A 15,053-nucleotide genomic window follows, 5' to 3' on the forward strand; every position below is an offset into this window, starting at 1 on the left:
ATCGATAATCATATAAAAATTTTGCGTCACATTCCAGGAATATATCTTCACCTTGGGACTAGCATGAACATGTGTTGGTGGCCATTTTAATAGCAAAGTTTTTAAGCCTTGACAAATACTCAACTACTATTTGCCAAAGGTCATGCCATCTTACTCAAAAAAAAAAAAAAAAAGAAAAGAAAAAGTGTGCTTTAAAGACAGACAGGTCTCTCAGCACTAGCTGTGGTAAGATGCTTAGAAAGTCAAATCGTAGATCTTCACCTTGGCCCTGGTAAACTGAGCAACAATGCTACTAAATTGAAAAGTATTAAGAATGTTTCCAAAGTTAGTGTGCAATGCAGGGATATGTAAACGAGGAGTTATCAATCTAAACTCTGACTGGACCTAAGAAGTCAGTAAACTAAAGAGTGAAAATAAAATTCTAAAAGTTTATGAGAGTGTTGAAAGAAATGAATATTTTTGCATAACTAGGTTGATTGACAACTGCAGGTTGTAATTTTGTATCCTCAGGATTCGTTTTGTAATCACCATTACACGTCTATATCATAATTTGAAAATAAATTGTAACTATCGCGTTTCGACCTGAAACCAAGGAAAGGAATTCTATAATGTGGGCAGTAGCAAAGCATTCTCTCTATCCCGGAGCCTCAGATCTCCGCGGAAGGGAATGCGGGACCTTTGTGCTGTCACAAAGGACCTGAAACACTGCGCCGCCATCTTTCCCGAGGTTGTAGAGGGAAGATGCTTTCTCGCTATGCCACAACACATACTGTAAACAAACAGCGACTGTGCTGACGTATCTCGAAAGAAATTTACATTTTTAAGATGTAAGTGCACTTCTGTCGATTTCTGTGGCGACACTAACGCGTAAAACGGTAAGTTTTTGTTTAACTGAGCATGATTCTGAGATCCTGGGGGTGGAAATCAGAGCCTCACTCATGGTAAGGTTATCGCCGACAGATAAACGGTATAAGCACTCTCGAAATATGTATACGAGAAATAACAACTGAGACTATTATGGCAGAAAAATTGCAGAGTTAGGGGAAGTGGCTAAACTAAAATTCCGAGGCACTTTGTTCTTGAAGCATGTTTTGTGTACATCAAGTCCAGTTCCCAAACAGCAGACCAGTAACGTTCGCCAATGAAGAGCTTCCGGGCTTGAGTATAAGACAGTGGTTTCGGGACTGATTTCGTAAGAGGGCGGACTTGCCTTTGGAATTTAGCAATCAAAAACTGCACTACAAGAATCGGCCAATCGTCAAGTCCTAGAAGCACTTCCGCAAATTCCGACGGAAGCCTGAGAGCCGCTGGCCAAGGTCCAATCAGAGCGACGCATTTCCTGTATAAATACCAGCGCCGCGAGCCTTTGCCTCTTGCTCCTTTTTCTTCACTATGGCTCGCACTAAGCAGACGGCCCGCAAGTCCACCGGCGGCAAGGCCCCGCGCAAGCAGCTGGCCACCAAGGCCGCCCGCAAGAGCGCCCCGGCCACCGGCGGCGTGAAGAAGCCGCACCGCTACCGGCCCGGCACCGTGGCGCTGCGCGAGATCCGGCGCTACCAGAAGTCGACCGAGCTGCTGATCCGCAAGCTGCCGTTCCAGCGCCTGGTGCGCGAGATCGCGCAGGACTTCAAGACCGACCTGCGCTTCCAGAGCTCGGCCGTGATGGCGCTGCAGGAGGCGAGCGAGGCCTACCTGGTGGGTCTGTTCGAGGACACCAACCTGTGCGCCATCCACGCCAAGCGGGTCACCATCATGCCCAAGGACATCCAGCTGGCCCGCCGCATCCGCGGGGAGAGGGCTTGAGACATTTTCCACATTGGCACATCGACAAACTAAAAAGGCTCTTTTCAGAGCCAACTCCATTGTCCGCAGAAGGTGCTGTAGTACGTGCGCAGCAGGCGTTAGGGATTGGAGGGTACTTGCTTTAGTCGATACTCCTTGGCTTGTGTTCACCCACGAAGACTGCTTGCGCGGCGCAAAGAAGTTTTTTGACACTGAGTCTCCAGACCTGCCGGTTCTGGAACCCAACTTGTAAGCCATGTAATAGCTTTGGAGTCAGGCATTTGCATGCCTTTCCCTCCCGAGTGCTGGGTCTAAGCACCACTATGCCCAGCTAAAAAAGATTAGGCATTAACAAAACACGACCTACAGAAGGTAGGATTCACAGGATTAATTATGGAGTTTTATACTCATACTGTTAACATTGTACAATTGTAAGAGGTACCGAAACTGTAACATTAACTTTTGACAATGTTTCACCTTTCCAAACAGCAGTCAAATAGCAATGTCAGTAATTTGGGACACAAGTGCTAACAATTTGGGGAGTTTGATGATAATTTTGTTAAATTTCAGTTTTATATGTCCTGGGCTGGCCTGCAGCTCTTCATTTAGCTGAGAATGACATTGGACTGAGCTTCCTGCCTCCATCTCCCCAAAGTTATAGACCAGTACTACTACCTAACCTAGTTTATTTATTTATTTTTTTTGTTTGTTTTTTGAGACAGGGTTTCCCTGTGTAGCTTTGCGACTTTCCTGTATCTCGCTCTGTAGATCAGGCTGGCCTCAAACTCACAAAGATCCGCATGCCACTGCCTCTGGAGTGCTGGGACTAAAGGCGTGCGCCACCACCGCCCCGGCTAATTTCATTATTATTAAGATTTAACGTAAAGATTAAGTTGCCAAAGATTCTTGATCTCAATAATAAAAGAATTTACCTGTGTGTGTTGGCTCACACCATTAATTCCAACACCTGGGAGACAGGTAGGCAGATCTGTGAGTTCACCAACCTGTTCTACACAGCAAGTCCAAGGCCAGCCAGAGCTACATACCAAAATCCTGATTTAAAAAATAATAAAAAAATAAATAAATAAAAATAGGGCCGTGGTGGCGCACGCCTTTAATCCGAGCACTTGGGAGGAAGAGCCAGGCGGATGTCCATGAGTTTGAGGCCAGCCTGGGCTACCAAGTGAGTTCCAGGAAAGGCGCAAAGCTGCACAGAGAAACACTGTCTTGAAAACAAAAACAAAAATAAAAACTACAAACAGACTCAGAAGGAAAGTCAAGAAGCAAACCCAGCACTGGGAGGCAGAGCCAGGCCGATCTCTGAGTTCAAGGCCAGCCTGGTCTACAGATCGAGATCCAGTACAGGAACCAAAACTACACAGAGAAACCCTGTCTCGAAAAACAAACAAACAAACAAAACAAAACAAAAAAAAAAAAAAAAACCACTTTAAAAAAGTTTGTGAGGGGGAAAAAAATGGCAAGAAAGCTGAAAATCTTGGCAGATGCCAAAAAGAAGGAAATGGCCATGCCTTTTAAATTGGGCTCCTAGAAAGCACGGATGTGCAGCCACTGGAGTTGGCAAGCTTCTGTAAAGGGGAATTGAGGGGTTTTTCAGAGAAAGCAGAAGTCGAGAGTATCAAAGGCAAACAGGCTCAGGAAAGAAAAACTGGACAAGGTGTTCCATGCCTTTAATCCCCCCACTTGGCCAGCTCTCAGAGAGGCAGGCCTGGTCTAGATAGCAAGTTCAGGCCAGGCCAGTACTACATACAGAGTAAGTTAACTCTGGCTTGCAGGTCGTGGTGGCACAGGCCTTTAAATTCAGCACTCTGGAAGCAGAGGCAGGAGGATCTCTGAGACTGAGGCCAGCCTAGTTTACAGAGTAAGTTCCAGGACAGCCAGAGCTACAGAGAAACCTTGTCTTTGGGGGGAAAAGAAAAAGAAAAAAAAGACTGCCTCATAAGGAAAAAAAAAAAAAAAGAGGAGAAAAATGTACAGAGAAACCCTGTCTTTGGGGGGAAAAGAAAAAGAAAAAAAAGACTGCCTCATAAGGAGAGAAAAGGACAAGATAAAAATGTATTCTTTTTTATTTAGAACTTAGAAAACTTGTCAGGAAACATCATCTTTTTAAAAGGGAATCTTGGAACATGTAAGTACATTATCCCATTAAGTGAATAATTATTTTCCCAGGTCCTTAACACATCTTCAAGATATCAGCTTTTTTTTTTTTTTGTAGGATATGTGGGGGTGGGGGGGAGTGTCTTTTAGCTAAATGATGAATAGGCAATGTTCTAATCTTTAAACCAAATCAGAATGCCATATTTCTACCCAAGGCCAGACTAGAACACCAATTCCATTTCTCTGGCAAAGGGGAGGTAGCTTTCACCCAATGAGATTTAATGAAACCCTGATAACTCCACCTTTTCAGATTGTAAGTGGAAGGTGGGCTCTGAAACTGATGTTGCCCATTCTAAACTTAATGCCTTAAAGAAAACCAATAAGAATAGTAGTTGACACTCAAATGCTTTTAGGAAGAATCATGAAACAATTCAGTTAAGATAACACATGTGGATCTTGTAATTTATAGGTACCCTTTTTTAAAACTCAAAATAACTAGTAAAACAGTCAAAATAACAGAAAAACTTTAAAGTATCTCTAATACTTCACTAATTTTGGTTGATAACACTTGATTACTTTATTTCCAACATGTAATAATATAGAAAATGTATCTTTAAAAGCTTACTGCAAGCTTTAACTCTGTAGATTTAAATTCTAATTTTTAAAAAATGTAAAATGGTTAGTACTTCCAACTTTAAATATTTTCTCTCACATTGAAATTTGTGAAAACTAATAGCCATATCTAGGCTGTTCATCAGCCCATACACACAGGTAGTGCATACAATGTGATACTTCATCCAAAAGATGACCATCTGTGTGACATCCAATGAGTGATACATAATGCTCTCTAGTCATTTCAGGCTTACAGGCATGATTTTTTTCAAAATACCCCAAAATTAAAGTGTCAGAAGATGTGCAAAGTGACAGATACCTGTAATCCCAGAATGTGAGAATGGAGGCAGGATCAGAAATTCAGTTATCCTTGGCTGTGTAGTGAGTCTGAGGTTATCATGGGAGAAGTGAAAAAACTGTCTCAAACACTCAAAACTGGGCTTTCTCATGGTGAAACACACCTTTAAACCCCAGAACTGGTAAGCAAAGGCAGTTGGATCTCTATGAGTTCAAAGCCAGCCTGGTCTATATCAGGAGTTACACACATAGTGAGACCCTATCTCAAATAATAATAATAATAATAAATAATAATAATAATAGTAATAATAATAATAAAACAGAACAAAGTTTTACAAAATTAAAAATAGTATAATAACTTTAGTATCAGAAGTGAAATTCTTACCTTTAGTTCTGCTCTCTACCTCCTCCAAAGACAAGGCTTAGAAACAAGACTCTCTCCTCCCCAGGGTAGGAAAACCAGAGCCATTCTTCTCAAAGTAAGCAATAAGTACTGAAAGAGCCATCTTCACCAACCTTTTAATCTTGCAGCTAGCAATACTAATAATGATGATAATGATTTTTAAAATCCACAAACCTCATTTGTCCAAAAGTAGATCACAACACAACATCATCAGTTATGAAGTTCTGCCCATCCCTAGGAAGAAGGATGTCACATGGAGGCAAAGAAGAATAAGGAACGGGCCTGGCTAGGTTTCATCACATAATGTCCCAGAAATAAATTATATGCATTCCCTCCAATCATATTTCTACACAATGATACATGTTGGTGCTTTTCTCCTTACAAAATCCCCTCTGTAGTGGAGTGGGTATTCAAAAACACCGAAGAGTGAGCCTGAGCCAGTCATTTGGACGACACCTAGGTAGTAACTAAGCAAACAAATCGTTAACAGTGTATGTATGTATGTATGTATGTATGTACATTCCTTCCCAAAGAGTGAAGTTTAAATATGGTCTTATAATAGAGAATATCCAATTCCTGTATTATTGTGGCCCTATCAGTTTTTTTTATTACTGAAAAATAAAATGTTTAAATTACCCATGGGTTGGAGTCCAAAGACTCCTGTGCTATGGAAAACTACAAGCTACTTCATTTGTTCACATGTCTTTTGTTATTAGAGTATTTTATATGACCATGACCCTCAATGATGGATTTAGAAGGGAAAAAAAAAGGCAGGATAATCCATAAATAGTCAGCAACTTTATATTGCAGAAATGATAGCTAAAATGCCCAAAAATTCAAAAATACCATTTAATTATTTTTTTTATGTTCTCTACTCCATCCACATATTGTTTATATTGACATTTCACATATGGACATTTTTATCTATTTTGTAGATCCCCCAAAATTTGAAGTTGCATACTTCAACAGGAAAGGGAGATGGTAATAAATTAGGCCATGAAGAGGAGAGTCAGAAAAACATCCCCATTGTGTTCATATACATTTTAGTATATATTGGTATATGTATTTTAAATCTCTAAATCCAATTGATATCAAACAGTATTCTAATTCAGCTCAAGGGATTTTAGAAATTCAATCAAATGCACATTCCAAGAAGGAAACAAGAGGAAAGGAAGAGGGTCGCCTCTGCCTCCCGAGTGCTAGGATGAAAAGGCACAAATATGGCAACAGGCATGTCTACCGCCTCTGCCTCCCGAGTGCTAGGATGAAAAGGCATAAATATGGCAACAGGCATGTCTACTTGGTCTTGTCCCATTGGAGACCTGCTCAGCACTCCCCAACTGACATTTTGCTGTGCAGTCAATAGGAATGGCTGTGGAAAGCTGCATACATTCTTAAAACAATGATTTTTACTTACTTAAAGTATACAAGATAAAAAAATAGTTACTATAAAATATTTTGCCTGTGTATTTATTCATCATTTTTAGCAACGTCAGATAATCAACTCCTGCAACAGACAGAAGAAACACTCAAAATATGAACTTCATCTGAAGACACAACAATTGCAGAATATTCTGCAAGTGTCTGTTTACACAGACCACACCATAGGCACTTCGAAATGTAATAGGAAGCTACCTATCCTTTCAGTTATTTTTTTAATTACATGAAGCTCAAATTCAGTGCCTATCACTACAGTATTACATTCTCCGGTGTGGGTGTAGGTTACACAGACCCCGGCCTTTGGGAGTCCAAGGACACCTTGCGGGCATCTGTTCTTTTCTGTCACACAGATCCCTGGGATTTAACGCAGGTCTTCAGTCTTTGGCTACAAGATTCTTTACCTACTACACCATCTCTAAGTGGTCCACTCCCCTCTTAAGGAAATGCTAGGCTGAAATACAGCCTTATAAGAACACACATGTGGTATCTTAGTCGGTACAGGCGCTTTCCCCAAGGCCTGAAACCCACATGGGGGAAGAAGAGAGCTGACTGCTGCAAGTTATGCTCTGACCCACACACACACAAACATACATATGTATGTATGTGCTATGTAATATCTTACTACCAGGAACTCCATTAAAAATTAAAAAAAAAAAACTTGAATACCTACAATGATGAAATAGAAATGACACCCACAAAATCAGTTCAGCTTTTTTTTTTTTTCTTGCCTAACTTTCAGAAGGCCAGTTGCAAACCAGACAGCATTCCAAAATGTTTCTTCACATTGTCTACTGTTCTACTCACCAAATAGGGAAGAGTACATAAGCCCGGAATGATGTATGAGGAAGCAATGCGGCACGTAAACTGCCAAAGGTGCTGAACTTTACTAACACTTACCGTCAGGATGTTTTAAAAGCTTACACAAATTTAAGCAGAATGACAATGTGATCAGTCCCTAGAAATTCCAAGGGTGGAGAGCTATTGGGGAAATTCAAGCTCTTTCGATTTCTAAGCAAACAAAAAAATTCAACATCTCAGCCTCTCATACCCTTAGGACCCACAGAATTCCAGAATTCTTGGGGCAAGCAGAGGGGCAGGGACCGAGAAAGATGCCAGCGTCCCATTACCCAAATGTAGTGTCTCGATCTCTGATTGGTGCAACGTGTCCCTACTCATTACTGAGAGGATGGTCTGATTGGGTAATTCTCAAAACCACGGTATGCAGACCGATTGGAGAAACTTAAGACTGAAGTCCAGCCTGTAACCCTGATATCGGATTGGATTGCTAGAAGACTGTATAACCACGCCTAGGGGTAGAAACGAGGACTTCCCGCCAAGGTTGTGAGCGTAAAAACGCCTGTGTAGACAGAACCCGCCCAGGAGCCAATGCTCTCCCATAGTTATTGCATCGGCCCGTAGCCAACAAAATTGATGCTAAAATGACGCACTCCAGCTGTTCAGGACACTTAAGACCCTACGGAACACGTAGACCCATACCCAAGGCACCTACAGAAAGGACTCCCAGACTTAACCCAGCTCTACTTCAGACCGCAAAGCTGGAGTCAGCTGACCAATGCCACAAGAGGCAATTTACAACATTATCTAAAGTTTAGCTCTTTTGAATGAGATCTGTGGGTGGCTCTGAAAAGAGCCGTTTTGAGATTTTCAAAGCAGGACGCGCCACTTTACTTCTTCCGGGGGGCGGCCTTCTTTGCCTTGGTGGCCTTCGGTTTGGCCGCCTTCGGCTTGGCGGCCTTGGGCTTGGGGGCTTTCGCCTTCGCTGGACTCTTGGCTGCCTTTTTGGGCTTAGCTGCCTTCACCTTTTTCGGGCTCTTGGCAACTTTCTTGGCCGCTGCAGCCGCCGCGGGCTTCTTCGCCTTCTTGGGGGTCTTCTTGGCGGCTTTCTTGGGTGTGGCAGCACCAGTCGCCTTCTTGGGCTTCTTGGCTGCGCCCGCGGGCTTCTTGGCCTTGGCCGCGCCTGCCTTCTTGGCTTTGGGCTTGGCCTCGCCGGAAGCCGCCTTCTTGTTGAGCTTGAAGGAGCCGGAGGCGCCGGTGCCCTTGGTCTGCACCAGGGTGCCCTTGCTCACCAGGCTCTTGAGCCCCAGCTTGATGCGGCTGTTGTTCTTCTCCACATCGTAGCCGGCGGCCGCCAGCGCCTTCTTGAGCGCGGCCAGGGACACGCCGCTGCGCTCCTTGGAGGCGGCTACAGCCTTGGTGATGAGCTCGGACACCGGGGGTCCGGACGCCTTGCGCTTCCCCGCCGCGGCGCCGGTCTTCTTCGCCTTCTTCTTCACGGGTGTCTTCTCCACAGGAGCAGGGGCAGCGGGAGCCGCTGGAGCGGTCTCAGACATGGTTTATGCCTTGCTACGAAAGCCAAAAGTAAGCACAAACTGTCAGAGAGGGTTGTTCCCGGTGCTGAAGGCTCTGGGTTTATATAGAGAGAAGCTGCGTGGTGATTGGTTCCCTGCGCCGTGCGCCGCGCTGCCAGAGAAGGGACCTTCAGCTCTGCCTTGTGGCTGTGTTTGTTGCCCCTTAAAAAAGAGTAAAAATAAAAGAAATATGGGCACGAAATCATTGGGAACTTGGGGGAAACTGATCCGAGAGCCTGTAGGCTTCATTCTTGCCTTAATTTGTACAGCTATATTCAAAATGGGCAGCCTGAAACTTCCCTGATTGCCCCAACTCTCTTTCAAACTTAACGTAAATTGAGACAACTTTCAGGTTTTCCTTAAAAATACTATTTCTGTCGCCATCATTCGCAAACTTTTATTTCGGGATATGGTTCTACACATTCTTATCGTGTCTAGATTATATAGACTAACTTCTTTTTACTCAATTATGTAGGGAAATTCGGGTTTTTCGCGGAAGTAACAGCACAGGCACTCCCGGGGCTGTCTGCACCAAGCTCTAGGAATTGGCACTGGATGGGAAAGTTGTGCGTGCCTGGGGAATGATTATTGTATAAAATATCGATTGTTTTTTAAGGTATTTGAGATACCATAGTGTGTAATTCCTGTTCGATTTCCTTGTTTTAGTGATTTCGCCATTTTCTGGAGATGGGATGAGTCTGTGCCTTTCCTATTCTAGATCAACAGCTCTAAGCACATTTCTTCAGATTCAGTTGTACAGGGGAGACCTGCTCACACATTCATGGAAGAAGAAACCTAGGTCAAGAAGGGACGTAAGTTCCTGGAAGCTGAAGAACAGTGGAATATAACCTGGCTTGAAAATTCATTCCTTGTTTAGAAAAACATGTGACTTCAGGACACTTACAAAGCTTTTCCCCCTGACCAACACCTATCATGGCATTTTCTACTTATTTTTTGTGTTTTAGAATAATTTGAATATCAATATTGAAAAACAAGCAGATTTGAAAGAAAAATCTGTTTTTGAATTTTTATATTCTTATTACATATATAATAGTTCGATACAAGCTGGTTGTATCCACCTGAGAACTTGAACAAACATTTTAGAGTGAGCAGGAATGACTTGAAAACTCTATCTCTGTTAGTTTGCAATACAATGAAGCTGATATAGTTGGATTCTTATTGGATAATGAAGCAGAAAAGTCATGTTTTCCATCAAATAGACAACATTTCACTGAAGACTCAAGTTTGCTAAACAAATAAGAAAAGTGTTTTGGTGTTGTATTGTAATAAATTCTTATATTCACCAAATCTCATAATGGTATAAACTTAATGATTTAAAGATATCCTTATGTTAACACAAGACTAACTAGTCAGGGCTTAACATGTCTTCACAGTGACTTACCTAACTACATACACATAACTTAGTGTGAAATGATTATTTAGTCAGCGGAAACAGCAATAATGGAGTCCCTGGGATATAAGAACATGTTATAATATAAACCATTAAAATATATACACTGTGTACAAGATTGCTCAGCTCATCAGACTGAATCTGAATCACTCAATGATTCCCTTACGTGGCATTTTCTGAATATATGGAAGAAGCTGTTCGCATCATTTTAGGAGTCACTGTCCATAGCAGTCATCACAGAAAGTACATCAGCCTTTTCCTGTTTTATATATAGCTTTGCATGGCCTACACTTAAATATATGATTAAAAATATAGTTTTGAAATTTGTATAGCTGCATTCATTTCTATAATCATGATAGCAGTTGCTAACTACTTATTGGAATTGCATACTTATATTTATTCAAGTTAGCAGATATTACCATTTTATTCTTGCACAAGTCTTACTGGGCATTATGACTATTTAAACTCCCCATATATGAGAAAGTTTTAGAACCATTAGATTCTGTTTTTTGGTAATCTCTGGTGTTCATGGATGAAAGACATTAGGTAAGACTTGATTCCACCAAGAAAATGGTTTCCCACATCTTTACAGAAAAAGAACATACTGAATACAGTTAACTTTGTTACTGTTCTGGTCTGGCTACTTATTACTATAACTAGCAAGAACAAGGTTCTTAAAACTTGGATCAACCACGGGACTACAAACTGGAAGCCACAAGAACCTTCATTCATTTTCACTCATTATTTTAGAGTAACATCAAAAACATGGTTTTGGTCTTGAATCAAAAAACTACTTGTATCCTGAAACAGCAGCTTATCCTCTTTAGTAAACCTTGAACTGTTTTTATAGAGATTAAAAACAGATAATAAAAATTCCCAAGATAAGTGAAAGCAGAAACTTATGGCTTCATCTTCTCTCAATTTTGTGTTAGATAGACACACACAAATGCATACCATTGCCATACTAACGCTGATAGATACTGGTCTCATGCTTTATCCTACAGGACGTGTTCTTGGGTATTGTAAAATCTAAAAACTTTCAAAAGCTACAGGAAAAGGTGGTTGTATAAAATAAGTATCAACAAGGCGGTCGTGCTCCATGCCTTTAATCCCATCACTCTGGAAGCAGAGGAGGGTGGATCTCTAAAGTTGAGGCCAGCATGGTCTACAGAGCAAACTCCATGACAGTTAGGGGTACACAGGGAAACTCTGTTTCAGAAAATAATAACGAGATAAGTATCAAGAACAGAAAATAAAATAAGGGGAAGGAGACAGCCTTAGCGGAGTCAAATGTGCTCCAAAGGTCTAGGGGAAGTTAGAGGTATCGATTGTACATTCCCTTCCATTGACATTACATGAAGACTGTGGCAACTTGAAACTTTCATCCAAGCATAACCAGTCTGCATTAATTTCATTTTCTAAATTGGTCACTTTTAAGTATTTAACTGAATGCTTCCAAATATCCAGGTTCCTGACCCCACTCCACTCCAACATCTGTAATGTCTTTTACATGTGCAAGCTGAATAGATTCTAGTATACTTGAGGAGAAGTCTAAATCCTCCCTGTCTTTAGAAAGGCCCCTTCTCTGGTATACAATACATTCCCATCCAGAGTCTGCATAACTGAAACTGTGTTTAACAAGTCTCAGGGCAAGGTCAATGCAAGCAGGCTATTGCTGCTTCACGAAGATACTAGGCAACAGCTAGGAATATGCTGAGCTGATGATGCCCCATCTGACCCATCACCCCGAATTTAGTTTTCCCTTACGTGGCCTTTGAGTTCTTTAGGTGGGGAGAGAGGATGCGCCACTCTGTTGTTTAAACCTGGTATTCTCACACCAGTTTGGGCATTCTGGCATTTAGAGTGAATGGGGTGTAAAACTGGTGTTTTTCTGAAAAGGAATGTGGAAAATCTCTGTGGGTTAATTGGGATAAGCTAAATACCAACTACATTCTGAGTAATTGGGACTTTTTTTAAATATTTTTTTTTCTTTTCCGTCATCATAGAAATTTCTCAGACAAGCACTAGCCAAAGCACATCTTCAAGATGACCTCTCCAGACAAGGATGAGGCTCACACCTGCACTACAGACGCTAAAAATGTTAAATTGCCTCAGATTCCATTTCAGTCTGAATTAGAATGTATTCCAAGACTACCTGTGCTCCACTGCCTCAAAAAAAATAAGTAAATAAATAAATACCTCTGTAGTGTACAAAAGGGCACTGAACCATATTGTGTGCAGTGTGAGAAAACATCGAAATTCGCCTATCACACATATCACAGTGCCGTATGTGTACAGCCTTACTTCTGTAACACATTATTGAGATGTTACTTTACAGAATTTGGATGTTCTTTTTGTTTAATTTGCAAACGTTATTCGCTGTTTCCTTGCCACAGACAACAGGGGATAGCAAGGCCATGAGACACAGAACCCACCCCAGCAACAATAGCTTTTTTTAGAAGAGGATTAGCTCTCCAGCCCTGGGCAAGTCTTCATCTTTCCAGATCAAACAGCATTTCATGAGATGAAAAACAGTACATATATTCAATCAACACCAGCTCCCTTCGTAGAGATTTGAAAACGGAGCATGTGCAGGCCTCCGACAACGGCAAAGCTTCATGACAGGTCAGATTTAATAATGCTAGCAAAAATCGACTTTACTTTTTTCTAAATCTTCCACTTAAAAGGCAATCTCATTGAACTGTGTCTGGTTTTGTAGGCAAGTGTGTGGCTACAACCTCCTTTTTACAAATGATGTATGGTTAGGAGAATTATCAAGTCTCAGCTGTCAGAACCCACAAGCACACTCCTGAAGGACACGACCTAGTAACTAAGAACTCCAAGAGGAAAGCGGAAGACGCACTTTCCCCTCAAGCACAGCGCCTGTGCCTTCCCCAGGCAATAGAAGTCACCCGGTGAGGTAGAGGGGCGGATACAAAAGCACCTTCCCGCCCGCGCCTTTTCAGTTCCCTAAAAGGTCCGCAGTCCTCGTATATATAGCAGCTGTAGAGGGCGCTTGAGTAATTTGAGTTCGGCTCAGATTCTCTTCAACATGTCTGGTCGCGGCAAGGGCGGTAAGGGTCTCGGAAAAGGAGGCGCCAAGCGCCACCGCAAAGTCCTGCGCGACAACATCCAGGGCATCACCAAGCCCGCCATCCGCCGCCTGGCCCGGCGTGGCGGCGTCAAGCGCATCTCCGGCCTCATCTACGAGGAGACCCGCGGGGTGCTGAAGGTGTTCCTGGAGAACGTGATCCGCGACGCCGTCACCTACACGGAGCACGCCAAGCGCAAGACCGTCACCGCCATGGACGTGGTCTACGCGCTCAAGCGCCAGGGACGCACGCTCTACGGCTTCGGCGGCTGAGCTGCTCGGGCTCCCACTTTGCTCTCTAAAGGCCCTTTTCAGGGCCACCCACTTTATCATAAAAGGGCTTGTCTCATTTCTCAACCCCAAGTTAGTTCCCCGCCAGTAAGGTTAAACATAGCGGACCCGAGATTGCCGAGTAAGGGATAATGTTGACGGTTTTTTTTCAAATCCGTTATTAGTAGTGCAAAACTCGAGCCCTGGATACCTTTGTTACAACCGCACACTAACTTACTAGGCTGAAGCTGAGGCTCCAAACCCTCCCTTACCTGGCAACATAGTTCCAGTGTGACAAACCTCATCATTTAAGAGATCACTTGTTCCGTCACTACTACTACAGTGTCCCTACTACACATTAAATTAGGCTTTATCCTATTGTGATTCAGGATCTCCCTCCACGTTGAATTGGATTCAACTAATATAATAAATTACATATTTACCTCCAAACTAAGGGACTCAGTTCTACAAAGCCCACTGAATGTGTTCAAATTCGAGTTCAAAAGCGAACTTCTGGGCCATTTGCCACTCCTATTTTAGCAATGTTAAGATTACAGTCTCACTGACACATATCCTGTTTTTCCCGTTTTTCTGTTTGCTTTCTGGGTCCGAGCCCAGTGACTTTAAACGTGAGTTGTGTGTTGAATTATCCAGTCTCTGGTCCTCTATGATTGTCATCTCTCCACTATGTGAGGTCGGTAAGACATCAAAGCCCCCAAAAGAAAATGCTATTAGTCTTTTGCCTTTTTTTTTTTTTTTTCCGAGACAGGGTTTCTCTGTGTAGTTTTGGTGCCTGTCCTGGATCTCGCTCTATAGACCAGGCTGGCCTTGAACTCAGAGATCCACCTGGCTCTGCCTCCCGAGTGCTGGGATTATAGGGGCTCGCCAGTGGGCCGGCCTTGCCTTCTTATAATCAGTACAGTATAGTGACCAGAGGTGCCTTACAGGACACCTATGATCGCAGTTTTTACCTTACCATTGCAGTGTTTCTTAAGCAGTTTATTTTTTTTTTTCATTTCATTGTACAAAAATAGGATTGTCTTAACTGACTATCCTGTACCTAAAGAATAAAATCCCAACTCCTGTTTCATCTGACATCTGTCTTGCCTCCATAGTCTCACCCTGACCTTGAGTTCTACTCCTGACTTGACTGAAAACTTTTCCAAATGAAATTACCATATATACATGTGCGGTTTGTCCCCTTCCTACCTGGGCCAAGGAATGCCAGGGCCAAGTACGGAGCCTAACACACAGTAGGTACTC

The 15,053-nt window shown here is 42.5% G+C and overlaps 4 protein-coding genes across 5 annotated transcripts in view; 2 read left to right on the plus strand and 2 right to left on the minus strand.

Moving 5' to 3' along the window:
• Positions 1–15,053, minus strand: part of LOC131911336 (uncharacterized) — a 46,649-nt gene that overhangs the window by 19,761 nt on the left and 11,835 nt on the right. The gene's annotated exons all lie outside the window — the stretch shown is intronic.
• On the plus strand, positions 717–13,814 carry LOC131911328 (histone H4). 2 transcript variants are annotated; one of them, XM_059263309.1, is made up of 3 exons: positions 717–827; positions 9,685–9,830; positions 12,436–13,814. In XM_059263309.1, exon 3 carries the CDS (start codon positions 13,482–13,484, stop codon positions 13,791–13,793), a length of 312 nt encoding a protein of 103 aa, XP_059119292.1. In that variant the 5' UTR covers positions 717–827; positions 9,685–9,830; positions 12,436–13,481; the 3' UTR covers positions 13,794–13,814. The 2 variants fall into 2 exon arrangements, with proteins under 2 accessions (XP_059119292.1, XP_059119293.1); XM_059263310.1 differs by lacking the exon at positions 9,685–9,830.
• LOC131911309 (histone H3) lies at positions 821–1,857 on the plus strand. The gene has a single exon (XM_059263292.1). The coding sequence runs from the start codon at positions 1,393–1,395 to the stop codon at positions 1,801–1,803; it is 411 nt and encodes a 136-aa protein (XP_059119275.1). The 5' UTR covers positions 821–1,392; the 3' UTR covers positions 1,804–1,857.
• Positions 8,192–9,038, minus strand: LOC131911298 (histone H1.3). Its single transcript, XM_059263284.1, has one exon. The coding sequence runs from the start codon at positions 8,998–9,000 to the stop codon at positions 8,335–8,337; it is 666 nt and encodes a 221-aa protein (XP_059119267.1). The 5' UTR covers positions 9,001–9,038; the 3' UTR covers positions 8,192–8,334.

This window comes from Peromyscus eremicus, chromosome 5 (genome assembly GCF_949786415.1).
Source record: "Peromyscus eremicus chromosome 5, PerEre_H2_v1, whole genome shotgun sequence".
Taxonomy (NCBI): Eukaryota; Metazoa; Chordata; class Mammalia; order Rodentia; family Cricetidae; genus Peromyscus; species Peromyscus eremicus.